Source organism: Columba livia, chromosome 19, assembly GCF_036013475.1.
Source record: "Columba livia isolate bColLiv1 breed racing homer chromosome 19, bColLiv1.pat.W.v2, whole genome shotgun sequence".
NCBI lineage: Eukaryota > Metazoa > Chordata > Aves > Columbiformes > Columbidae > Columba > Columba livia.
In genome coordinates this window covers 6090148-6114465 of record NC_088620.1, presented here as the reverse complement: position 1 = coordinate 6114465, position 24318 = coordinate 6090148, and the positions used below count along the sequence as shown (strand labels likewise).

General features: G+C 50.0%; 3 protein-coding genes and 1 long non-coding RNA gene across 8 annotated transcripts in view; 3 read left to right on the top strand and 1 right to left on the bottom strand.

The window, feature by feature from the left end:
* COL27A1 (collagen type XXVII alpha 1 chain) overlaps positions 1-13125 on the top strand; it is a 161093-nt gene extending 147968 nt beyond the window's left edge. For 4 of the 5 annotated variants that reach the window (XM_065035855.1, XM_065035856.1, XM_065035854.1 and 1 more), the window contains 16 exons: positions 601-654; positions 730-837; positions 1227-1334; positions 2796-2903; positions 4886-4939; positions 5536-5598; positions 6068-6121; positions 6824-6859; positions 7787-7804; positions 8197-8232; positions 8569-8595; positions 8838-8903; positions 9260-9428; positions 9586-9695; positions 10472-10690; positions 11340-13125. In XM_065035855.1, the coding sequence (XP_064891927.1) occupies positions 601-654; positions 730-837; positions 1227-1334; positions 2796-2903; positions 4886-4939; positions 5536-5598; positions 6068-6121; positions 6824-6859; positions 7787-7804; positions 8197-8232; positions 8569-8595; positions 8838-8903; positions 9260-9428; positions 9586-9695; positions 10472-10690; positions 11340-11486 (1377 nt within the window). In that variant the 3' untranslated portion in view covers positions 11487-13125. Of the gene's footprint in view, positions 1-600; positions 655-729; positions 838-1226; positions 1335-2795; positions 2904-4885; positions 4940-5535; positions 5599-6067; positions 6122-6823; positions 6860-7786; positions 7805-8196; positions 8233-8568; positions 8708-8837; positions 8904-9259; positions 9429-9585; positions 9696-10471; positions 10691-11339 lie in introns of those variants that run through there. The other variant, XR_010467189.1, reaches the window with a different exon arrangement.
* LOC110355920 (uncharacterized) lies at positions 9916-14398 on the bottom strand. The gene is made up of 3 exons (XR_010467200.1): positions 14246-14398; positions 11877-12005; positions 9916-10698 (listed from the first exon to the last, which is right to left on the bottom strand). It is a non-coding gene; the product is annotated as an uncharacterized LOC110355920 (long non-coding RNA).
* A 1231-nt stretch (positions 14399-15629) lies between these two features.
* LOC102089278 (alpha-1-acid glycoprotein 1) lies at positions 15630-17999 on the top strand. The gene is made up of 6 exons (XM_005514490.2): positions 15630-15806; positions 16446-16588; positions 16800-16870; positions 17145-17246; positions 17471-17571; positions 17743-17999. Exons 1-6 carry the CDS (start codon positions 15696-15698, stop codon positions 17803-17805), a joined length of 591 nt encoding a protein of 196 aa, XP_005514547.1. The 5' UTR covers positions 15630-15695; the 3' UTR covers positions 17806-17999.
* Positions 18000-19007: 1008 nt separating this feature from the next.
* Positions 19008-24134, top strand: LOC102088957 (alpha-1-acid glycoprotein 1-like). The gene is made up of 6 exons (XM_005514489.3): positions 19008-19195; positions 19750-19892; positions 20598-20671; positions 21421-21531; positions 22257-22360; positions 23764-24134. Exons 1-6 carry the CDS (start codon positions 19097-19099, stop codon positions 23878-23880), a joined length of 648 nt encoding a protein of 215 aa, XP_005514546.2. The 5' UTR covers positions 19008-19096; the 3' UTR covers positions 23881-24134.
* Positions 24135-24318: the final 184 nt, after the last annotated feature.

Here is a 24318-nt window from a genome sequence, read left to right as displayed (position 1 = left end):
GTGATGACGCTGAGTTTTCCATTCATTCTGCAGAAATTAATCCTTTTTACAGCTAGTAAACCTCAGGAGTATTTCATTTGTGTCTTTATTCATGAAGCAGTATTGAAAATTTTAGACACAAGATACCCTTTTCATTTCCATTAAGTTTCCAAAATAGAGGGAACTATTTCACAGAGAAAAACCCTTACTGACCATCCTGCAGAAGACTTGCTGGGTCCTTGGTTCACCACTGTGCTGTCAGTGAACTGACAGAGGACGCAGGTTTTAAGCATCTTGTTCTAATGTTTGCCAGTGCACTGAGTCCTCCCTCGAGTTCATCCTGTTTTATTTGTCCTCATCTGCTCTGTATTAGGAAATATGTAGGTCCTTGCCTTCTAGCTATTCGTTTCTGCCCTAGAACACTGAAGACACACAAAGAACCACTGGTAATAAAACCAAATAGCGGTTCATTCCCCATCATTGGAGAAACGGACTTATAAATCTCCTTTATATAAAACTCTTTCCAACCATTATCCAAAAGCACACCCTGAAGTCAGGCTCCCGAGTGGAGCTGTGCTAGAACTGCTGCAATTTTAGACGTCTTTGTTATTTTACTTGCAGGGTCAAAAAGGAAAGCAAGGAGCACGGGGCAGTGCCGGGAGCAGAGGCTCACCGGTAGGTAAAAATTCAATTGTCTGCTCCAGCAAATGCTGTCCAGGAGCTCCATCACTAACACTTTTGTGATTTTAGGGCATCCTTGGGCTACCAGGTCCTCGAGGAGTGGTGGGAAGGCAGGGCCAAGAAGGTGCCCCCGGAGTGGACGGAGTGCCGGGGAAGGACGGTGTGCCCGGGATGCTGGTGAGTTTGCAGTTGTAACCTTAGAGCATCAACAGCAAATGCAACTTAGGAGCTGGAAAACTAAAAGGTAGTACAGGAGAAATGGATGTAGTCCAGCTATAGATCTTCCAGTTTACGTGTCCCCAGAGTGGATCGCGTGCTCCCCTTCATATCTCACATGTAGGTAGAGGCAGCAGCTGCCGTTGCATGGCCAGGTCTGTAAATAAACCGGCATTTCTAGCCTGACAGATACTTGCATGCACAGACTTCTCTATACATCTCTGCAAATCCACCCATGCACCATGGTGCTTGCGAAGGGCAGGATCACACCACCCCCCTGTCCGCCCAGAAGTGGTACAGAGGTTGAAAGAGCCTCTTCTTTTATAACCTCTTCTGTGATTCTTTTCTAGGGAGAGCAGGGTGATGATGGGGAAGAAGGTGTGACGGGGATGTCGGGCAAAAGAGGGAACCCTGGCATACCGGGACTCCCTGGGGCACAGGGACCACCAGGATTCAAGGTGAGTTTCTGACTCCCCAAGATACTGCTGTGAGCAACCCAGTCTGTGAGCCTGTTGTCTCTAGAGCTTGGATTCTCCACGGTCTAATAAAGTCTCAGGTCCTGCTGCCATCTTTGACTTAGCTGGAGGTTCAGTAGATATTTCTCCTCATCCTTCCATGCATATTCATGATGTTCACAGTGACTGAATGTCCCAGAGACCTTTCCTCCTTTGTCAAAGTTCAGTGAGCTCAGGAGCCTACAGGTACACATACCTACACCACAAACACTTTAGCCTTGTTTCATTAGAAACCTGGCTAAAAAATCATGGTTTTGGAGAAGTTTCAAAGAAACTGCTACAGCCTGCCTATAGGATGTCCAGGATGGACAACTCCAGAGGAAACTCGGGTGTCCTCCAGCTGCTGCCCTGCAAGGCCTGAACTGCTGAAGGGAAATCTGTGCTGCTTGGGTTTTAGCGTATATTTACTGGACTGGAACAGTGGAACTGGTACGGGCTTGGGCATCGCTCTGGGTGGCAGCAGGGACAGGCTGCTTTAGTGACCTTGAGGTTTCTTGCTGGTCCTTGCCCTGGTCCAGGTTGGCTACAGGATCTAAACTGGACCAAGAGCTATTCAGCCATTTGTAGAGAGACTCTGTAAATGGGAAGACTCCAGCTGGGTTTGGAGAGGTTATCAGGTCTGATTTAAATTATGCCTCCCGTAACACATCACTCTTAAACTGTCACTTGCTGCCCTCCAGCTGCCTTGGGTAGAATGGCAGGCTGCTACCAGAAAAGACTGAAAGACCCTTGTGTCACTGTGACAGACTCGTACCCTGGCTCTGGGGAAATTTGTTGCCCTTTTTCCAGCTGCTTGACCATCCCAGGCTCTTGCTGCTTTTGCTCCTCTCTCCCAGTTCATCCCAGTTTGAGTAACTGGGGCATTTGCTCTTCCTGGCAAGGGAAGAAGAAAAGGAGCGAAGTGTGGTGCAGGGTCTCAGAAGCCCCTTTCTTGTCCTTAAGTTGTGGAGTTGGTGCTGGGGAAAATGTTGGCTCTGTAGCCTCAGGATTGAAGTCCTCTAGCTGAAGTCTTGGCACATCTTCCACATTTTAAGTGGATTAATCATCAATTGCTAGCCTGCTGTGGGGAAGAGTTTATGAGAAACTGCAGGGCAGGACAGACAACCTACGGAAGTGCAAACAAGATATTTTACCCCCTTGCTGTCCTTATCCCCTGATGCAGGCAGGACAGCTCTGCTGAAGCTCCTGCTTTGCAGGAGGGGACCCAGCCGTGCCCATTGCTGGTGTCACACTGTGTACCCTGTGACAACCCGCCCCGGCAGACCTGAGGCATCTCCTGATGAAACCACAGTCCTTATCCCAAGGAGCCACTCTTTTCCAGCTTTCCATCTATGGCTATTTCAGCTGAGTGTTGTTATATTTAGCTCTTGTCCTTTGGAATTGCTTGAATTCTGTTATTTTTAGGGTGAAAGAGGATTGCCTGGACAGACTGGCCAAACAGGGAAGCGAGGAACACCAGGAGGAACGGGCCTTCCCGGGAGCCCTGGCGATCCAGGACCCAAGGGACAGCCGGTGAGTGGTGAGCAGAGCTGGTCAGACCTCACCCCAAGCACATGGTGGGAGAAACACCAAAAGCCCGTGGTCAAAGCAGACGTTAAATTCCCGCACCTTCCTCCAGGGCAGGCTCTAATCCTTACTGCTTTTATTTATTGTCCTGGTGGGATTACCCAATTTAGCACTGATGTGTCACGCTTTATCAGCCTGAAGATGTATTGAGAGTAGAACCATAGAATCACTTTGGTTGGAAAAGACCTTTAAGATCATTGAGTCCAACCGTTAACCCAGCACTGCCAAGTCCACCACTAACCCGTGTCCCTAAGAACCCTATCTGTGCGTCTTTTAAACATCTCCAGGGGTGGTGACTCCACTACTGCCCTGGGCAGCCCGTTCCAATACCCAGCAATACTTAACTATTATATTTAGATTGGGATTAGCATCAGAGGGTCTAGTTAGGCCACAGATGTAAGACTAACACAAGGAAAAGAGAGATTAGGACTAATACAAAACAAGGGACCAGATATACCCCAACTACCTTGATTAAAATATACTTGTTTGTATATTCTATATAAAACCCTGTGGTGGCAGTATTCAAGCTGAAAGATAGTAGCCAACAACACAATAATAATACCATTCTGCCTCATGTTTCTACATGTGGCAGGTTCATTTGCCCAATTTTGCCATTGCCCACTTTGCTGTAACTGGTGATCAGGTCCCCTGACCTGAGGTGACTCCGTGGCATTTAAACCCTTCTGACTTCACATTCGCTTTTGCCCAAAATTCCCCTAGAAATAGGGCTTGATTGGTTCTCCTAACGCAGGGAAGACCTTAGTCCTCCCTTAGTAGCAGTTTTCCTTTCCAGGATCCATAAATGGGCAGTTAAATCAATTTTTATCCTTGGAAAGTTTCTTATGCTCCATCGAGTCCAACCGAGCCCTTCCTTGCCAATAAATTTCTCACTGTCGTGGCAGGAAAACCTTCCCTACAGTGAGGTCTCCAGACTGACTCTGGAATAGCCTTGGAATAGAGGTGGTGGAAACCCCATCGCTTGAGTCATGTGCAACTGGGCTGAACAAGATATTGTAAAACAACCCGTAAAGTACAATCCAGCACGGGTCACATAGTCCTGCCGAGAGTCCAAACAAGCCTTTTCCATCTCCGATGTTCCTAAGGCTGTAGATGAATCATCTGGTGTATGTTTCTGACCTTTATTTTTTTTTAATGTTGAATCATTTTGCATTTTGACATTTGAGAAGCCCAGAAGTATCAAAGGTCCTACATCTCAAATGTGGTGAAATGAGGGTGTTTATGTAAGGACACTACCCAAGGTGGTGTTGTTTCCTTTTTAATTCTCAGAGTGCATGCTATGTGCTAATCCAAGCTTGATGGCCTTCCAAATATTTTATTATTTTTCTTTAGAAATTGAGAAAAAATCCCTGCAGGGTTCAAAAGGAAAAGAATTAGGGGATATGCAGTTTTTCTGGGTTTGAGTGGGAGGTTATGTTGCAGGAACATGCACTTTTTTGACAGCTTGAATGAGCATAGTTTGAAATGATCCTTTAGTGCATCAGTCCAGTTGGTATTAGAAATAAAAGGTTTGCTTTTAAGAGATTTGAGACTGGTTTTTGCAGCGTGAACTTCCAGGATCACTCTCAGAGTTAGATGTTCTCCATCCTGCTTCTGCTGATTGAGGTCCAAGCTAGACAAGCATCTGGTAGATCTGGTGTGGGTATGCCTCCCATTTGGGGGGCAAAAAGGCTTAGTCTGTGAGATCTAAGTAATCTATGAGGCCTTCTGGTGTTACTTCTAGCCCAATATTTCTGGAATTCTTCGGTTTTCTTCATACTTGTTTTTCATCAGTCCAGCCTGAAGAATCCTAATGGATTCCTCTTGCTCTGAAGCTGCTGAGCTCTTGGCGTGTCTTCGAGTGACCAGCTGTTTGATGTGAACTTACTGTTGTTCCTTGTCCTTGTGTTTGTCTTGGCTGTTATTTGCAGGGCGACTTTGGCGAGGCGGGATTTCCAGGGATTGCGGGCTTGTTTGGGCCGAAGGTAAGAGGTTCCCTGTGAGCAGTTTGCTTTCTCGTCTCTCTTTACTGGGCATAGACAATGCGATACTTGTTGTAAGGACTTTATTAGCAGCTCTGCAGAAAATATTGAAATTGCACTGTGATTCCAACTTTCTTTAGTCATGCATCTTCATTTGTTAAGTGAGTGTGCATTTATTATTTGTATGCTTTGTTGGAGCTTATTCCTGTTAAAATGGGTAGAAGATAGAGGGAAAGGCGCTGTCGTGTACACCCTGGAGCTATTTCCCCCACCTGAACATCTTTCAGATGCTCATATTTCCAGTATCAGCCATCTGTACCTGAGACACCGATATGCATTCCTAATGTTGAGAGCCTTGACTTGAAATTTAGACTTATTTTGTCAGCATATAATCTTCTTATTGAGGAGGACCTGTTTGTTTTCTGCAGAAAGCAAAGGGCTTGTAAAACAGGAGTGGGAAAAGAATTTTTAAACAATTGGACCTTCCCGTTCCCATTCACAAGAGGCAACACCTCTGTCCTTGCCGCAGAGCTGTAAGCGAGAGCATCAGAATGTGATATGGTTACTTAGGGGACCTGGCATCTCACTTTTCCTTGCAGGGCCCCCCAGGAGACCTTGGTTTCAAAGGCATTCAGGGACCACGTGGGCCACCTGGTCTCATGGTGAGTGGGTTTTGTTGAGTTTGTTTGGTTTGGGAGGGTTTCTCTTCCTTTCCGTGAGGCCGTACAGTGCTATAAGGAGCACAGTGCGCCCTTCACCGCGTGCCTGGCACAAACCACGGCCACAGTGCCACCTCTGAGCCACCCAAGCACATCTCTGGGTGACCACGTGTGTCCGGGTCTCTTCTGCCTTGGAGACACTCACACTGCTGTGACCACTGCACAGACCCCTCCCGCTACACCGAAATCTTTCTATTTCTGGAATTTCTGAGGTTTTACGTGGGTCGTAACAACCGCACTGTGAGGGCTTGTGTCTTTGGACCTGAATTTTGAAACAGTTTTATTTTAGCTACAGCAAATACCACGATCATGTTGCTGAAAAGCAGCAAAGAGATGTCTTGACTGAGTCTGCCGTGGTAAAAGTGACCCTCAGTTCCCGTGTGATGGTTCACACGTATTTTTTCTTTTCTAGGGAAAAGAAGGAATTATTGGTCCTCTTGGCATTCAGGGTCCCATGGGAAGCCCAGTAAGTATCTGTGCTTTTTTCTGCCTGTATGTTCTTTTGAAGAGCAGAATGTTTGAGATCCAAGATGCTTGAGGTGAGCATAAGTAAATCCCAAGTCCTGCTGTAACAAGGAAAACAAAATTGTCTTTGAGATTAGCAGCTTGAGATAAGTGTAGGTTTAGTCTCTGGCTGCATATATAGTTGCACGGAGATTATTAGCACAGAAGTGAGGAGCAACTCTTCTTACATGCAAGTTTTTGATAGATTGGCTCAGACTAGAAGACAAGAATGTAATTGCAGATTTTCCAAGCAACTTGGCCTGAGGAGTGTTGAAGTGGGGGAACCAACTGGTAAACATATTAAACTGCAAACAGCTTGATTCTGGCAAGTGTTGAAAAATCCCCCTATGCCCCAAAATGCCAAAGGTGCTGAACACAGACTAAAGCTCAGGTCAGTGCTTAGTAAAAACATGAACGTGAACCTACTCAGAGTTCAGTACAGAGGCTGCTACTGGCAGAGATGAAAATCAGAAAGATGAACTCAGACATTGCCAAAATATCCAGTAATGGCTATTTTTTTTGAGGGGGGATGGCTGGGACATTATGGCAACTTGAGCTGATTTGTTTAGAGAAGCATGTGGGTCCTTGCAAGAAGCTTGGGGGTGGCAGCACGTGGCTGCAAGGCAGGTTGCTGACACTGATGGCCACTTCTGTGCTTTAACAGGGGCCCAAGGGAGACAAAGGCAGCCGCGGAGAAATGGTGAGTGCTGATCCACAGCCCTGGGTGCGTCCTGCTGCTCAGGGGGTCCCTCTGGGCAACCGAGAGTGGTGCTGGGCTTTGGCTCAGCGTGGTGACATCAGGCTCCCACGAGGACAAGACATACACATCTCTACACGTGTGCACACACATATGTGCACATACATCCACATGTACACATAGACGCCCACTGCTGTTACAATTTCCATTTATTTAACCCAATTACGTGGCAAAAAGCTAACACCTCACAGACATCTCTGGGAACACACGGTGGTGACTGGCAGCTCAGAAAGCCACAGGCTGTCCCTGCCCAGGGGCACCTTCTCACCTTCTGCTCTTCCTCTGGTCCCCTTCTTGTCGGGTCTCTTATGGACTTTTACACCTTCTCTTAGCTCCTTGGTGCTCTCACCATACAGGGGATGTAGGGCGGGTATGGGATGTTGTTAACCCTCTTCATTACCCAGAACACGGGTCCCACTGCTCTCCCAGTTGCTTCCTTTAGTGCCCAGTGGTTGTTCCTGCATGCAGGGGCTCGGTCCAGGCGCCCCATGGCTGTGGGGCTCATGCAGAGGCTCTTTCACACCTTCTTCTAATGAGACCTCCTGTAAGCAAATGCCCTACAGGTACCAAAACAAATCCCAGTGTACATTTCTAACAAGCCAGGCTGCTGCTTCTCTTGCTCACCACTTTCCACCACCATGGACCCAGCCCCAGAGCGAGGGTTTGCTGGTGTCGGGACCATCAGCATCCCCTGCTGCAATAACCTCCCTGCCATTGCCAGATGCTGTTGGGCCCCTGTTGTCACCGTCCTTCCCATGCAGCACCCAGCCCTTGTGCAGGCACATTGGGAACAACACATGGCTGTACAGGGAGATTTTAGTTCATTAATGAGCATCTTCTGACACCTTCTTTTTTTTCCCTTTCCTGCAGGGTCTGCAAGGTCCAAGGGTAAGTATTTGACATCATTTTTTTCTAACTAGTATCTTGCATTTAAATAGAACAGTGGCTTTAGCAAATGTAAAGCTGCGGGGTGGGTAATTGTGAGTACAGGGAATGTGATAAGTACCTGGGGATGTGGCACTAATGATAGTTAAGGAGCTAAAGGCTGGAAACAAGGGATGCAGTAGGAATGGACCAGGTGCAGACAGATGCACCCAAAGTCAGGAGATGGATAAAATGAGGCCACCTCCTGTCTCCAGAAGGGTTTGAGGGAAAAGATGCCATTAAATGTGAAAAATCTGGAGGATTTCATCAGGGAACAGATTAATGCTGACGGCAACCATGAAAAATTGAAATACAAGCTGGAGATGTTTCACTAACTGATGTCACTCTGTCTTTAGGGTCCTCCAGGCCCACGAGGACACCCTGGCCCTCCGGTACGTATATGTGGAAAGAGTTCAAAGACGATATTCAAACAAGCTAAAATTATTGCTGTGATAGTCTCCAGAGGGACTGTTCACTCACTGGAATTTATAGCTTAGCCCCATTCCCCCATATGCAAAGATGTGTGTGTGAATAGACTAGTGTTTCTTGTGCTTCAGTCCAAACCATCTCCAGGTACTTTATAGAGACAGTATTGTTGCCTCTCTCACTCATCTGCATTGAGGGACTCCAGGGGAAAAAGGATTTCAAAAGAACATGAACTAATATATTTGCAATAGTGACTGCCCATCTTTCTACCTGATGCCCTTTTTTGTTCCTTTGCTTTTTAGGGACCGCCAGGAATTCCAGCCTCATTTGTAAGTTGCCGTTTTCTGTACGTTTGTTAATGATGCTAATAAGTGCCGCAGAGCCAAGGTGCTGATGGGACATCCAGAAAGACCTGCTGGCACCCTGGAGACACACGCTCAGGTCCAGCAAGAGATGCTGCGTTAGCAAAACGATGCTTGAATCGCAGCCCTCGACTGAGAAGCATTTGCTTGCATCAGGGCATGTTCAGCTTCTAACCATCTCAGTTACCATCTTTTTCACCCCACACTAGCAACAAGACGGCTTTGGGGCAGCTTTCCGGACACTAATTGACTCGAACATCGCACTGAAGACAGAGGTACGAGGATACTTTTGAACTCGCTGGTCTTTGCTGGAGGCTGGGGACGGTCACAGCATCATTTGTTCTTTCTGTGCGCTTAAAGTTTATACAGACAAAGCTGTTCTCATGGAATCACTGGGGTTTATGCATGCAAAGATCCAGTTAAAGGATGTGGTTCTGTTGTGTTGCTTGTTTGTGAAGCTCCAGACTTCACCACCATGACTTTGCCAGGGCTTCATGGCTGATGCTCACCGGGTCCCAGCCCGTACAGCCTGTCTTCGGTGCACAGATGTTTCCCACAAATAAACCCAAAACCCTTGTGGCTGCAGCACCCAGTGCCCCCCACAGCGCACCTGACTTTCCCTCCTTTCCAGGGTTACCAACATCCAGACCTTCTCATGCTGGACCATGGAGGGGAGATCTTTAAGACTCTACACTACCTCAGCAACCTCATTCAGAGCATCAAAAGACCCCTGGGAACCAAGGAGAACCCTGCACGCATCTGTCGAGACCTCATGAACTGTGAACAGAAGATGAATGATGGTAGGAAGCCCCGAGTGTGCATCCTCCATAGGGCTGTTTCACATGGCCCAAACTGGTCTTCTCCCCTGAGACCACTAACGCAGAAATCAAAGCTTTTCTAATTCACATTAAAAGCTTAAAGTGTCCTTGTTAATCCCCAAATCTTCCATTTCTTCAGGTACCTACTGGATTGACCCGAATCTTGGCTGTTCCTCAGACACCATCCAGGTCACCTGTAACTTCACCAACGGTGGGCAGACGTGTCTCAGCCCCGTCACCGTCTCCAAGGTGCACACCGTGCGGCCCCAGCGCGGCATTTCCCACACGACTGTTAGGCAATATTGACCCAGGGCTGTGTTGTTCCGGGACACTGGCTGGCGAGCACTGTGACACAGCACACTGGTTTCTCCTCCAGGCAGAGTCAGGGCAGCTGTAACACTCAGAACTGCTCTCGTGCAGTTAAAAAATACACCTAAGACTGTTGTTGACTCTTGTCAAGACAAAGCAGTGCTTTTCCAGCAATGTTTAATTAACCCGTAACCTTAACAGAGGCCAGTAATTTTGCAAACATGCTGCTCCCAACTGCTTTGTTGAATTAACTTGTGTTCAGGTCACTCTTGCATTTTGTTTTCTGCCACCTGAAAGAGTGAGGTCAGCGTAAATATACAATTTCCAGGGAAGTTAATGCTACAAGGTTTTTAATGAGGAAGCACCTGTACCGAAAGCATTAATAACAATGTCTGGGTTCATCTGCAGATGAACTAGAACCTGCTGCTTTACAGAAGCGTGTGTTTAATTCAAAGTGCATGTTTTTTTCCCCCTATTTAAGGACCTACCAGTTTGTTCTGAAAAATAAAGGACCTGCTGTGTCCTCATGAAAACTTCCTAAATTGACTTGGCGTCTGGCCCTTATGGCCACACTCACACCAGGTCCAGCTCTGGACATGTGTGCACACTCACCTCCGGACCAAAGCAGAGCACAGGGCCCACCTTTGCCGTCCCATCCCTAACCCCCCCACTAGCCCCGCTCTGGGGGTACATCCTAACATCTGTCACCCCCACAGCTGGATTTTGACATCGGTAGAGTCCAGATGAACTTCCTCCGCCTCCTGAGCTCGGAGGTGGTGCAGCACATCACCATCCACTGCCTGAACACCTCGGTCTGGCGGGACGGCTCCTCTGAGAGACCTTCGGAAAACGCTTTGCGCTTCAGGGCCTGGAACGGGCAGATGTTTGAGGCAGACGGGCAGCTCAGGCCAGAAGTGGCAGCTGATGATTGCAAGGTACGGTGCTGCGAAAGAGGGGAGAGGTGGAGAGAAATATCAGGCTGGACCCACCTAGAGCACACAAGGCTCAAGTTATACCTCTTCTTATTTACAGAAAAATGGGGGAGAAAAATCATAGAATGTCGTGAGTTGGAAGGGACAGCCAAGGATCATCGAGTCCAACTCCTGTCCCTGTGTAGGACAACCTCAAAGTTCTAGTTTACCTGGTCACCACTTTAATTTTCCAGTCCAGGGTGCTATAGCAGCTTCTCTTAAGTAGATAGCCTTCAAACAGAAGCAAAAAATAAAAATGCTAGAGTTCTGTCACATGTAGCAGCAGTTAATGGCCAAAGGAGGAGTTGCCACCTGAAGCCAGTGGCCTTGGCTCTTGCCACACTGAGCCATGAGCCTCGTGTTTGCATTTTGGGGTCATTGCATCAGAATTTGTGTTTGGCGATGCCCTTTCAAACTGGGTTTCCGTCAACTCAACCTGGATAGAGGGTTCCCCAAAACACTTCCTAAGCCGCAGCCCAGAGCTGCTCAGCCCCCAGGGCAACCCCTGGTCTCGGGGTTTCTCAGGCTTACACCTTTTGTGAAGCGCCTTCCTTTCCAGCAGGATCCATCCCCCAGTTAAACAGCTTTTTCTCTCTCCCTCCTCCCTGCGCAGATCAAGGATGGACGCTGGCATCGGACTCTCTTTTCGTTTCGGACGCAGGACCCTCAGCAGCTACCGATTGTCAACATCTACAACCTTCCCCCGTCCGAGCCAGGAAAGCAATATCACCTCGAGGTCGGCCCCGTCTGCTTCCTTTGAACAAAGCCACCAAAACCGGGCTCCAAGGCTGTGACCCCACGTTTGGCCTCTGTCTTCACACAGGCTCTCCCACCTCTCTGCAGCAAGGACAGCTGGGCTGTAGCTTTTGGGTCAACTCTTGCACTGGCCTTTGGCTCAAGGTCTCAAAGAACCCACGTTCTACTCAACGCAGCAGATTCTTGGAAGGAGGAATAACGAGGACGTAAGGGAAGCGGGTATGGGTCAGGACGTGAAGAGCAAAAAGGGATCAGGGGACTTAGGTGTTGCAAGCGGTTCCACACACAAAGCTTTTCCCATGACCAAAGAAAATACTGAGAGAAACCTCAAGCAACTTGCAGCATGTGGGTTTTCCCCTCCTCCCAACCCCTCCCACCCCCTATTTTGTCTTACCTGGTTACCAAATGTTCTTTCCATTGAAAAGTAATTAGAAGAGCTTCCCTCGCAGAGCTTGTTGCCTTCTGGATGGCCACGTGCTGCATCAGGTCTCCCAGGCGGAGCTGCAAGTTGAATCTGGCCGCTCTGTGTACAGGAAGCATTTTGATGTGCAATATTAGAAGAAACAAAAATATATATATTATATTATTTAAAGCAAAAAGCTAAAAAAAGAAAAAAAAAAAGGAGAGAAAAAAAAAAAAAAGGAAAAAAAAAAAAACAAAACAAACCAAACAACTACGTTCCTCCTTCCGTGGGTGAATTCGATCCACGTCCCTTCTCCTGCATGGTGCTGGGGTTGGGGAGAGTCCCGAAGCCAAGAGGGGGAATGGAAGGAGAAGAGAAGAAGAGATTGGTGCTAAACTAGAGAGAGAGGATGGGCTTGTCTGATTCGTTTCTACCTCTCACTGTGAAATCTCTGGTGCTCTTAAAAAGAAAAAAAGTGTGTTATTTTATATATATATGACTTTATTTAAGGTTGTGAAGGTGCTACAGTGTCTTGCCACAGACCCAAAAAACAACAAAATAAGCCCCTTGGACCATCTCTCTGGGAAGAGAGGCGGTTTTAATCCGCAGCTAAATTGGAGAAACAGTCACCTTGAAAGGGATCCTTTAATCGCCGTTGATGCCAGTGACGCGAAACAACTCAAACCGCGTCTGAAGTAACCTACAGGATGTTTCTAAAAGCAAATCTGCTTTTACTTTGCTAATCAGCACTTCACTGCTTTGGGAGGGGAGTGAGGGATGCAGCTCGTCTGGGAGCACCGAGCCCCAGAAAGAGCTGATTTCGAGTCGCTTGTCACGTAACTCGTTCTGTTGCAGTCGCGTCCACGACGGCTTGTGCGCAGCGATTCCCTGGGCTAAGCTCCTATTTAAACCCAGCTCTGCAAACCCTTCTGTCTGGCTCCTCTGTCAAGACTGACATGATGGTACCTTGTTCCAGAACCCAGCCGGGCTTGGAGGGGTTTTGTTTTGTTAAGTTTTGTAGAAATTTAGTCTCTATATGTAAATTTGGAGGATTTTTTTTTTTTTAAAGAGGATAATTATGATAATCTTTAATTCTATATAAGGAATAATATTGATGTAATCGGAGCTGTACTGTATCAGAAACGCTTCAGTGCCTGTTTGGAGTTTTCATGTCTCATATGGACTATGGATTTTATTTTTTTGAGGAAAAAAAAAATATATGTGAGTCTCTCTTTGTGTATTCTTTGGTTTTTTAACTACTGCCTACTGGTTGCTTTCCAAAAACCGTCAGAAAAGGTTAACAAGGTCTGTCCCAAATACCTCACCCTGCACACAGCCCTGCTCTGCTCAGAAATACCTCACCCCCGGCCCCAGATCCATCCCCACCGCTCACCGCCCGCTCGCTGCCTCCCCGCACACACACGCCGGGTCCCTCCCTCTCCCATCCTCTCACCATCGGTTTTGTGTGTTTTCTTGTTTGTTCTTGTTAAAGCTTCTTTTCTTTTATTTTCTTCCTTTTTTTTTTTTTTTTTTTTTTTGGAATTTAAATAAATATTTAAAACTGAGGCAATGAAATGGGACTGGTATGGCTTTTTGGGCTGGTTTTGCTGCTTCATGGGAAACTAAGGGAGGTGATGCGAGAGCCCCCGGGGAAGCACAACACGCACCCAAAACCCTTCACAGCATCGTCACCCCCCCAGCCCTCCGCAGGCTGGTAAATGCACCGTAAGGATGGGAGCCCCGTGGGTCCCAGCGCTGTGCGTCACCCCGTGTTCCTCACCCGGGTCACCATCCCGACACGGCGTCGGGGAGCAAGAGGAGAAGGACAACATAAAGAAAATGATAAAATAAAGAAAAAACATGCAAGAAAATACAAATAAAATTTAAAAAAAATATATAAAGGACAAACTAAAAAACAAATATAAAGGGGAAAAAATAAATATAAAGGGGAAAAAAATAAATATAAAGGGGAAAAAAAATAAATATAAAGGGGAAAAAATAAATATAAAGGGGAAAAAATAAATATAAAGGGGAAAAAATAAATAAATATAAAGGAAAAAATAAATATAAAGGAAAAAATAAATATAAAGGAAAAAATAAATATAAAGGAAAAAATAAATATAAAGGAAAAAATAAATATAAAGGAAAAAATAAATATAAAGGAAAAAATAAATATAAAGGAAAAAATAAATATAAAGGAAAAAATAAATAAATATAAAGGAAAAAAATAAATATAAAGGAAAAAAATAAATAAATATAAAGGGAAAAATAAATAAATATAAAGGGAAAAATAAATAAATATAAAGGGAAAAATAAACATAAGTAAATAACAATAAAGACATAGCTGAAGCCCAACTCACATCTCGATTGCTCCAAGCTGACTCTGAATTCCAAGTTATTGCCCCACGCGGTGTTTGCTGACCCCACGCTCTGCCCCTTCCCGGCAGCCTTGGCAATGGGTTTTAATCAGCTGGGCCAGGGCCCACGAGCTCCCACGTGAGCCAACCACTCCTGACACACGCTGCGGGCGGCCAGGGAAAAAGCAAATATAGGCAATTAAGTGCATCGATTGGTTGATTAAAAGGCCAAAGTTGGAGGAGATGCAAGACACTGTTAATTAGAGAGAATCTGCATTTAAAGATGTTGTGATTTATTTATTTCATTAAGGTTGTTCCCCTGCCTTGTAACACCCTGATCCAACCAACCAGGATTTATTGAACAAGTCCCTGTCCCTACTGGTTATTTTAGATTGCTTACTGAAATGAATGGGTTACGTTACCGTCCTGCGCAGCCCAAAGGCCGATCTATCCCTGCAAGGCCGGGTTGAGACAAACCACAGGCAGCAAGTGCCATGAGGCCACAAGAACACAACAGGGAGTTCAGCTGGAAATAGCAGAAAATAAAGCCAGATTTCACGCCTTAAGGGATCCTACTGAGCTGTGGGGGAAGGAAATTGGCACCAGTGGGAAGGGAAAGGAGATTGGGGCATTTTGTTTTTAAATGGCGGAGCTTATCATGGAAACATAGAATGGTTTGGGTCAAAAGGACCTTCAAAGCTCATCCATTCCCACCCCTGCCATGAGCAGGGACATCTTCACCAGCTCAGGTTGCTCAGAGCCCCGTCCAGCCTGGCCTGGGATGTCTCCAGGGATGGTTCATCCATCACCTCTCTGGCCAACATGGGCCAGGCTCTCACCACCCTCAGGGCCCACAATTTATTCCTTATATCTAGTCTGAATCTCCCCTCTTCTAATTTAAAACCATCACCCCTTGTCCTATCGCAACAGGCCCCAAATCACCCCCCAAAACCACACACTAACCCCAACATGAGCCCCGAGCCCTGTCAAAGAGCGACACCGCTCAGACCCGAAGCCCCATAGATGAGCAGCCCCCATCACCCCAGGGGTTTATTTGCCCTGTGGAGCGGAGCCACCCCCAGGTGCCATTCAGTGCCCTGGAAGCCCCACTCACAAACACACCTGGAGCCGGCCGAGCACTTCGCTAGGCACCCACAAAATTAATTGCAGTCTCCGAGAACAAAAGCCTCAGTGATGAAACATGGGGGTTTTCCTGGGGTTTTTTTGGGGGTTGTTTGGTATATTTATTTTCTTTTCCTCCTCTTTTCTGCTGGAGAAATCCAAGCTTTTACAAGTTTAATTTCCTCCACCTGCTATTGCTTCATGCCTGAGCAAACAGCCCGACAGCCAAACAAGCGCATGGGGGGCTGGGGACGTCCGGCTTTGCAGGAGGCCATATATAAGGGACCGAGATGAGCTCCCGAGCAGGAGCCTTCCCTGTGCCACCCGAGCGATGCCGCCCCCCCTCGCCCTCCTCCTGGCGCTGCCGCTCGCCCTCGCCGCCGAGCCCCCCACCTGCGCCCCGCTCGTCCCGGTCACCTTCGACAACACCACCATCCCTGGGGTAAGCCCTGTCCTCTCCTTCCCTATCAGCCAGCGCTGGCAGTTGTGGGTCCAGGAAGGGGTTTTGAACCCAAACAGCAGCTCAACATTCATCTCACTGCCTGCCCATGCTTGTTTTCCTAAAAAAACTCAAGGCTGCTGCACAGGAGTATAGGGACAGAGTGAAGCCTTGCAGCTCTGCACCCATAGATTCATGAGCAGGTGCTTTTTGGGGGCTCCTGCTTCCACCTCCCCATGAAAAACAGGCTGGGAAGAACCATCCTCAATGCTTGGCTGCTCTGCTTAAAGTCCTTCAAGTGATGGGGACCCAGGTCACGAGTCTCCATTCACAAAACCCCTCACTGCATAAACAGGATTTGGTCCCTTGGGGATGTTCAATGGGAGGAAAGCGATGAGAGCCGGGCACAGGGCAGGATGGACGCCACCGCAGAAACACGCTGCCCACCCTGGGAGCTGGAGCATCGCCATAGTGGGGAGGGGACAAAACCAAGAGCCCCTCACCCAGCCCGGATCTGTCACGTCCCAGGGGTGCTAGTGGCCATGGGACAGAGGGGCAAAGATTTTGCTTCTCCTTGCGTAGTCCCCATGGGTGAAGCCAGAACAGCCCCTCAACTCTTCCCTGCTCCCTTCCTCTCCACAGCTCCTGGGACACTGGTTCTACATCATGGGTTCCTCCCGGTACCCGCCTCACCTGGCGGAGATGAAGGCATTGAAACACGCAGTTTTTTCCTTCTATCCCGGCAGCCACAAGGACGAGCTCAATGTCACCGAAATCATGAGAATGTAAGCATGGGGAGCCACCCCTCGCCCAGGTCCCCCATCCCTTGGGGCATTTCCATCCTCTAGGCTGAGACACCTCCACAAATCTGGGGCTGGAGAGCATCTATGCCAAATTTATTGAAGTTCTGCAGCCCAGCTGGAGTTCTGAAACCCTCGGATCTGGTTGGGGCAGTTTGGGGGGGTGTTTGCTCCATCTGACCTCCCTGCCCCACAGGAACGAGACGTGCGTGGCGAAGAACACCAGCAAGATCCACGTTTTCTCGGAAAACTCCACTCTGGCACACGGTAAAGCCCCAGTACAGGGCTGGGATGGGGGGCACCTGCCTGCTTCTGCCCCCTGGTATTTGTCACCCAGAGCCTCCACCACAAGGCTATTTTACACCTAAAAGCATGTCTGGAGATGGGGGTGGGTAAATTCTTCCACCCTATGCAATGGATATGGCAGTGCTGTGGGACCAAGTTGGTCCCCACTGAGATGAGTCCCCCAGTATACAGCTCTGCCAGGGCTGAGCCCCAGCATGGGGTGACACTCACCAACAGGTGACCTTGTGCCTTCCAGTTGAAGACAACGTGATGTCCACGGCCAAACTGATTCAAACTGACAAGGACCTGCTGATCCTGAACCACTTCAACAGTGGCTTCCCGGGTCTGAGCCTCTCTGGTGAGTGGATGCTGTCCCAGGTCTGTGGGACATGTCACATCAATGGGCACGGGCATCCCCAGCATTCACAGGTGGGGCAAAAAGCTCCTTTTCCACCCATAGAGAGGGCAAAGATGGGGGTGGGCAGGCAGCAAGCTCCCCATTCACACCACCAAGGAGCACAGCACCCCCGAAACTGCCTTTTTTCCCTCCCCTTCTCCTTTTACCACCTGGTTCTCCGGCAGCGCGGACACCCAACGTGAGCAAGGAGCGCCTGGAGGAGTTCAGAGCCCAGCTGCACTGTCTGGGCTTCACCGATGACGAGATGTTCTTCACATCCGAAAAGGTCTGAACCCCTCCCCAGGGCGGGCAAACCCCAGCCCGGGCCAGCTCATGGTGGGGACGGGGGCCCTGGGGGGGGATGTCAGATCAGTCCCTCTTCTCCCCAGTCGTTCTCAGTTCTTGGGGCGGTTTGGGGGCAATGGGGCACTGATGGCCACTGTCCCCGCTCCCGCAGGACGCCTGTCCCCTGCCCTGGGAGAAGACAGGTGAAGGTGACACAGAGCCACACCTGGAGTGACCACAGTGGGCTGGATCAGCCGCTCCATCCTCATCCTCCTCCAGCCCCACGCGAGGACATTCCCACGTGCTGGCCCAAACCAGGCTTGGCTCAGCCTCAGGACTTTCTACCCAGGTTTCACTTCTTCCTCCTGGGTGAAACACACAGTTTCTCTGTTGTTGCCTGGATGCAAAATAAAGCTCGTGGCACCATCACCTGCTGCATCTTCACCAGGAACGCTAGTAGGACCCCCTCACCTGCCCTGACCACGACGCCGCATCTCTGAACCTGCATGAAAAGCCCTGGAAAACCCCCTGGTAGTGGGCATGGAGGTGCTGAGCTCTCCTGCCAGCTCCACGGTGGCACAGGACACTGCAGACACCCCACCTGGTCCCCTCCTGCCACAGGGTGTTGGGACACAAGCACCATTTGTCAGCCCTGACCCCACAGGGAGACACACAAACCTGCCGACCCCCTCGGGTCTCCTCCACCGTGAACCAAACCAGACAAGGTGCTTTTAGCCCCCAGACATCCCGCCCTCGATTTTTCAAATGAAATCCCACAAGCCTGTGCCAGGGGCTCATGCAGGAGCCACAGCGGGGAGGGGGGTGACACGGGGTGACACTGCGGCTTCCCTGGGTGTCTCTGAGCAGGGGAAAGGGGAGAAGACGGGAACAACCACCACCCAGGGCCAGACCAAGGGACTCGGGAGGCTCCGCTACCAGAGAGGAAAAGGCAAACCAAATTAAAGCCAGCAAAACTGGCCCTGCCCTGCCCAGCCGCACGGGGACAGCAGCAGGATGGGGAGGGTCAGGGGAACCACTGCAGGGGACACATCCAGTAGAATGGGAGTGACCTCCTGGGGCCCATTCAGCCCCATTTTAGTGGCGTGTTTTGGCTAGAAAGGGGAAAAACCCTTTCCTGCCCAGGAAGAATGCGGCTACTTGAAGCCCCATGGGCTTCACCCAAGGTGAAGAACAAGAGGCAACTACCGTGGCTGCTCACAGGGAACAAAACAGGCAAATTTAGGGCAGATTTTAGTTTTAAACACACCAACTGCATCACCCCATCACCCCCAGCCACGCCGACAGCCCGTGGCCATCAACATTTGTCACTGACAGCCAAGGTAATCACCAAGCTCAGTGCAGAGCACGTGGCTCCTCTCTGGGCAATGTCCCCAAAGGGTGCTGGTTGCGTCACCTCCCAGCAGCCACAGGCACGTCCCGTCCCCCCGCGGGGCTGCAAAAGTGAACAGCCAAGCAAACGCGTCCGTCTGTCCCGAGGTTCGCTCGCTCCTCTCGTTCAGGTGACCATGGCCGCAGTTGTCACCATCCTCATCCTCACGGCCCTGCTGACTGCAGCCGCTTTCCCCCATGGAGACCCGCACCCAAACAACACCACGGCATCAAAGGTAGGAGACCCCAAGCCCTGGGGGGATGCCCCACTCCTGCAATGATCTTACGGGTGCTCTGCTAAACCTCCCTGTCCCCTGGGGAAGGGGGAAAACTCATCAGTTGTCCCCCCACTCATCTGCCAAGGCACCCTCAGCAAAACACCTGCAACAAACAGGAAACGTTTGCTTTCCAAAACACCACGAATTACCCAGTTTTCTCCTGCTCCCCCCACAAGACCCAAACGCAGCATCAAAACAAGGGGGGCTGGCTGGGTAATTTTTGGTGCAAATCCCCCGCAGCAGCCAGGGCTGTCCCTACCCTGCCACACCGACACCGCAGCCACCACCAGCACCATTTCCCAATCCTCACATTCAGCTACTCATTTATTTTTTCCCCATCTGTGCATTTGCACGGGTTGCGTTTTGTTGCTGGCGGTGCATTGCCAGAGGGAGAACTAGCAGAGGACAGAGGTCAAAACAAACAATTTTCCCCCAGGTGGGGTGTAAACCTCTTCCCCAAAGCTCGCCCTGCACACCCCAAAGCTGTCACCCCTGCCTGTCTCTCCCCGCAGCTCCTGGGGACGTGGCTGTACGTGGCCGGGGCCGCGCAGCTCCCCCAGCACCTCCTGGAGATGCTGCTCATCGACCACGGCCACCTGCACGTGGAGCCCCGCGCCGGCCAGCGGGAGCTGCTCGTCACCCAGCACGTCGCTGTGTAAGACGTGACCCTCAGGTCCCTCTGTCCCAACCCATCTCCCACACGCTGGAAGCTCCCCAGCCATTTCAACACGACACAGGAGCCATTTGAGATGGGTTTTCTCAAAGAAAGAGTCTCTCCTTCTTTCTCCATAAAGGTTCTCCCGTCCCCTCTATTCTTCACCCTTTCTCTTATTCATTTAGTCCAACAAGCCCCCAGGTTTAGGCACATTTTTGCAGGGGTCTCGCAGACACCAACCCCTGCACATGTAGAGGATGCAGAACACGGGCAAGGAGAAGACCTCTCCAGAGGAGAAGACCTCTCCAGAGGTCCCTGTGCTAACCCTGCCAGGCACCAAAAGCCGTTTCTTTCTCCCATGGGTCAGACTTTAAGGGGATTAATTTTTCTGGGCCAACACAAGGAGCTCTTTGCAACTTCAGTTACTTTGGGGTAGAAAACACCTTAGCACCAAAGTTCCCCTCAGCCAAGGAGGGATGAGAGGAGGAGCTGCAGGTGGAGGTCAGAGAAATACAGGGCAGAAAAGGCTGATTTTGCCAGCGAGAGCAGTTTACCCTGCGGAGGAGCCGGCACAGCCAGTTCCCACCCCACGCTAGGAGCTCGTGCCCCATGAAGTGCCGGGTCTGGGGCTTTGCTGGTCCTTTCCCGCCATGGGGGGGTCCCCGCTGTCCTTTCCCCATCACCCCTCTCCCTCTGTCTCTCCAGGGGGGACCAGTGTCTCACCAACAACTCCACCTACTTCGAAGTCACTGCTGGTGACACCACGCTGGTGAAGCACGGTGAGCAGCTGGCACAGCCGCCGGGGTCACCACCCAGGCTGGGTTTTGGATGGGCTGAGACACGCAAAGCACCCATGTTAATGTTTTACATCATCTGATGCAACTTATTCCTGGGTTGCTCTGTCCGTTCGGAGCCTCGGTGGATCCCAACAGCTCCCCGGGGCTGGGGACACGCAGGGTCAGTCCCGCTCCTGGGGACACCCCAACCTAGATGCAGTGCCGAGCTGGGAGCAAACCTGCTCCCACTACGAGGAAGGAGATCTCCTCGTTTGCAAAGTCATTTCAGAGTCCCTCAAGGACAGGAAGGAAGTCAATAGAAGGTTTCAGCTTTGAAATTGTTTCCTCCTCGCTGAGGAATGGGGTTGAGACATTTGGGGTGGGAATTGCAAATGCCAGAGCGACAATTTGCACTGACCCGGCCAAGTCAGCGTTGTTGCAGGTTGGGGACAGTTTCTCCCCATTTTCACAGCCCCCCAAGCTGTGAGGTTGGGCAGAACTGCTCGTACCCCAAGCAGCAGTGAGACACAACATCCAGCACATCACAACGGTGGGATGGGAGATGGGTGGCATTAGCTCCTTCACACTCCAGACCCACATTTAAAACACACAACTCAAATAAACCCAGAGCCAAACAAGTCGCACTGATTCAGATCCCAGGGCTATGGGCATTGCTCGTACCATGGCTGCGGTTTATTGCTGAGAACCTGAATATCGTGGCTGTTCCCAACCCCATCTCTGTTCTCCCAAAGCCAAGACCCATCAAACCGTGGGGTCACTGATGAACCTCAGCTCTGAAGACCTTTTACTCATCCAGTACCAACTGCAGATGGAAAGGACATATTTGGGACTGTATCTCTACGGTATGTCAACTCCATCCTACAGTAACTTAAATCTATCACAGGACACCAAAACACACACATAAAATTACCAGCTACAACCACACAGCAACTTGGCTTTGCCAACAGTCAGCGATTGCCCTGAGACCACTGTTCCAGGGGTTACAGGATTACTTACAAATCCCATTAAAACCCAAATCTCTTGGCAGAGCAGGAAGATTGAGTTAAAAACAAAACCCGCTTACACCATAAATATTCCAATAACAGGAAGCACCAATATCATTGTAAAATCTCAATATTTTCAAGCCAACCATGATATTTCAGTACTCAATTGCCAGGGCAGAGTATGTTGCTTTGCAGTACCCGCACAGGCAAAGCTGATCAGATCTGCCCACAGCCCCATTAAGCAGCATTTTAGAACTTGATAAGGTTTCCCATTGCCCTGCCAAGCCGCAAAGCATTGCTTAAGAGAGTTCAGAGACACGTGTAAAAAACCACCACCATACCCAGACTCCTGATGTCCCAGGAGTATCGGACTATTGTGCAAGCCCTTAGAGCAGACAGGACCAGAGCTAAGTGGGGAGAGGGTTACAAAATGTTGGGTTTATTCGCTGCAGGGGTGAGAAACCCAGCAGGTGCTGGTGGGAGCGTGGGTAAGGGAGGCACCGAGGGCCGGGATGTGACACAAAGGGCCGTGCCCAGGCCACCGGTTCATATTTAACACCCAGCAAATACTTCACCTTTTGCAGCCCGAAACCTGACCGTGAGCGCAGAGCGCCGGGAGGAGTTCGAGCATCAGGCCGAGCGCCTGGGGCTGAGTGGGGAGCAGATCGTGTATGCACCGTGGAAAACGGTACGAGGGTGCTCATGGGTGCGCGAGGGTCAACAGGGGCGTGGAGACCCCCAGCTGTAGCTCCTGCCAGCAAACCAGGGGCTCAGAGAGAGATTTTCCTCATTTTGTGCTGAAATTCCTCACTTTGCCCCCAAGCAGGGGCAGGAAGGGCACTGCAGAGCCACGCTTCAGTTGACACCAGCTGCATTTAAACCCCTAGAAAGCTCGGGCTGTTTTGAGATCGATATTTGCTTTTCTGGCCATCAGTGGGGGTCAGGAAGGTTACACAGGTTGCCCTCCCACCCCAGCACAGAGGCTCCTTTGGGGCTGGGGTCCAGCCCTGAGCTCCCACCTCCAGGGAACATCAGGAAAGAGGTGACACATCCACTCCCACAAAAACAGAGGCTGCTTCTCTGAGGTTTTCCATACAAACAGTGACCAAACCCAGACCTGCCCTCTGCCACCTGATTTAGGACATTTTATCCTGCAAACAACCCAGTCTCCACACCAGTTTGACTGGGCTCCCTTTTGCAAAGTGAAGGTGAAAAATATCTTACCTTGACCTGTCCATCTGTTCATCAGGAGGCTCTGAGCTTCCAGAGGTGCCCAAAACCCCACTCCGAGCTGCTGGACTGGACCCATAAAATCCCTGACACCCCACAGCCCCAACACGCTGCTTTTTGGACATGCCCCCAGAGGGACACGGGCACACACTGAACCCCTTGCAACAGGACAGGGACAGGTCTCCTCAACCCGTCAGGTAATGGGCAGCACCTGGAGGCAGAGCCCAGCTGCCCCAAGTTAACAGCAGGCAGGTGCTGACCGAGGCGGGAGCAGAGGCCTCTAGATCACGTTCAAATTCGGGCAAAATGAATGAAGTTTAGAGAAAATGAGTAGAGTGAGCCAGCCCTGTTTGTTCTTACAAGCTCTGGTGCAGTTGCTGTTGGCAGAGGGGGGTTTTGTGCCCAGCCAAAAGGCAGGACAAGGAGTCTGAGGAGAAAATGAAGCTGATTAGACAAATGAAAGACATTTTGGGGACCTTTGTCATCAGGCTGAACGAGATAGATGTGAACAAAGCACCAGAGCTGAGACTCACCCTGCGTCAGCCTGAGAGCCTAAACCACGCTAGGGCCTGGGTAGCACAAGCTTTTTACTTAATTCTCAAAGGGTTTTAATCCACCCTTCCTTCAGAGCACACCTCCCGACCCCCAGCTTGGCTCCGGCTTTCCCCTTCACAGCTCAGCTGTGGAAATTGTCACCAGCAGCATCTGTGAGCAGGGCAGCGCAGGAGCCCGAAGCTTCTCCAGACCCTCTGAGGCTTATAATGAGATAAAAAGGAACAGAAAAATACTCCTTTGTTCAGCAAATTCCCTCCTGCTGGTGCACTGGCAGTTCCACTTATGCCCTTCTTGTTGTTTTGGAAGGAGCTGTGTCAAGTGAAAGAAATGGAACAAGGAAACAGCGCAGACACAGAGGCGGTGGCTGCGGTCACAGCATCACCTGCCCTGGGGACGCTCCAGCCCGGGAGCACGGGCAACTGAGGCCACGTTCGGCAATAAACGTCTTGCTCAAACTCGGTGCGTTTCGTTGCTGAGATGCCGGAGAGCAGGGGCTCCAAAGAGACCAGAAGCAGAACCTCCAGCGCACCTGTGTGTGGTTCGGCTGGGGGCTGCGAAGTGTCAGGACGAGGTGAGACGTGAAAGGTTTCTCAGCGCCAACTCGGTCACACGGAGCTCAGGAGAGCTCCACTGAAAAAGCAAGGCTTAAATAAAGCAGTAATGAAGGCTAACCAGAAGAGGGCAATCATTAACTGTTTTAAATGAGAGTGCCAAGCATTTGATGAGTAACTGGATTATATGGAGGGCCAGAAACTTCTTTTTACCTGTTCAGTCTGAGAGGACGAGGGTTCTGAGATAGAAGCAACCGCCCAGTTATCGTGACAGCAGCTTGGCTGCCAGCAGTGGCAGATGTTCCAACCC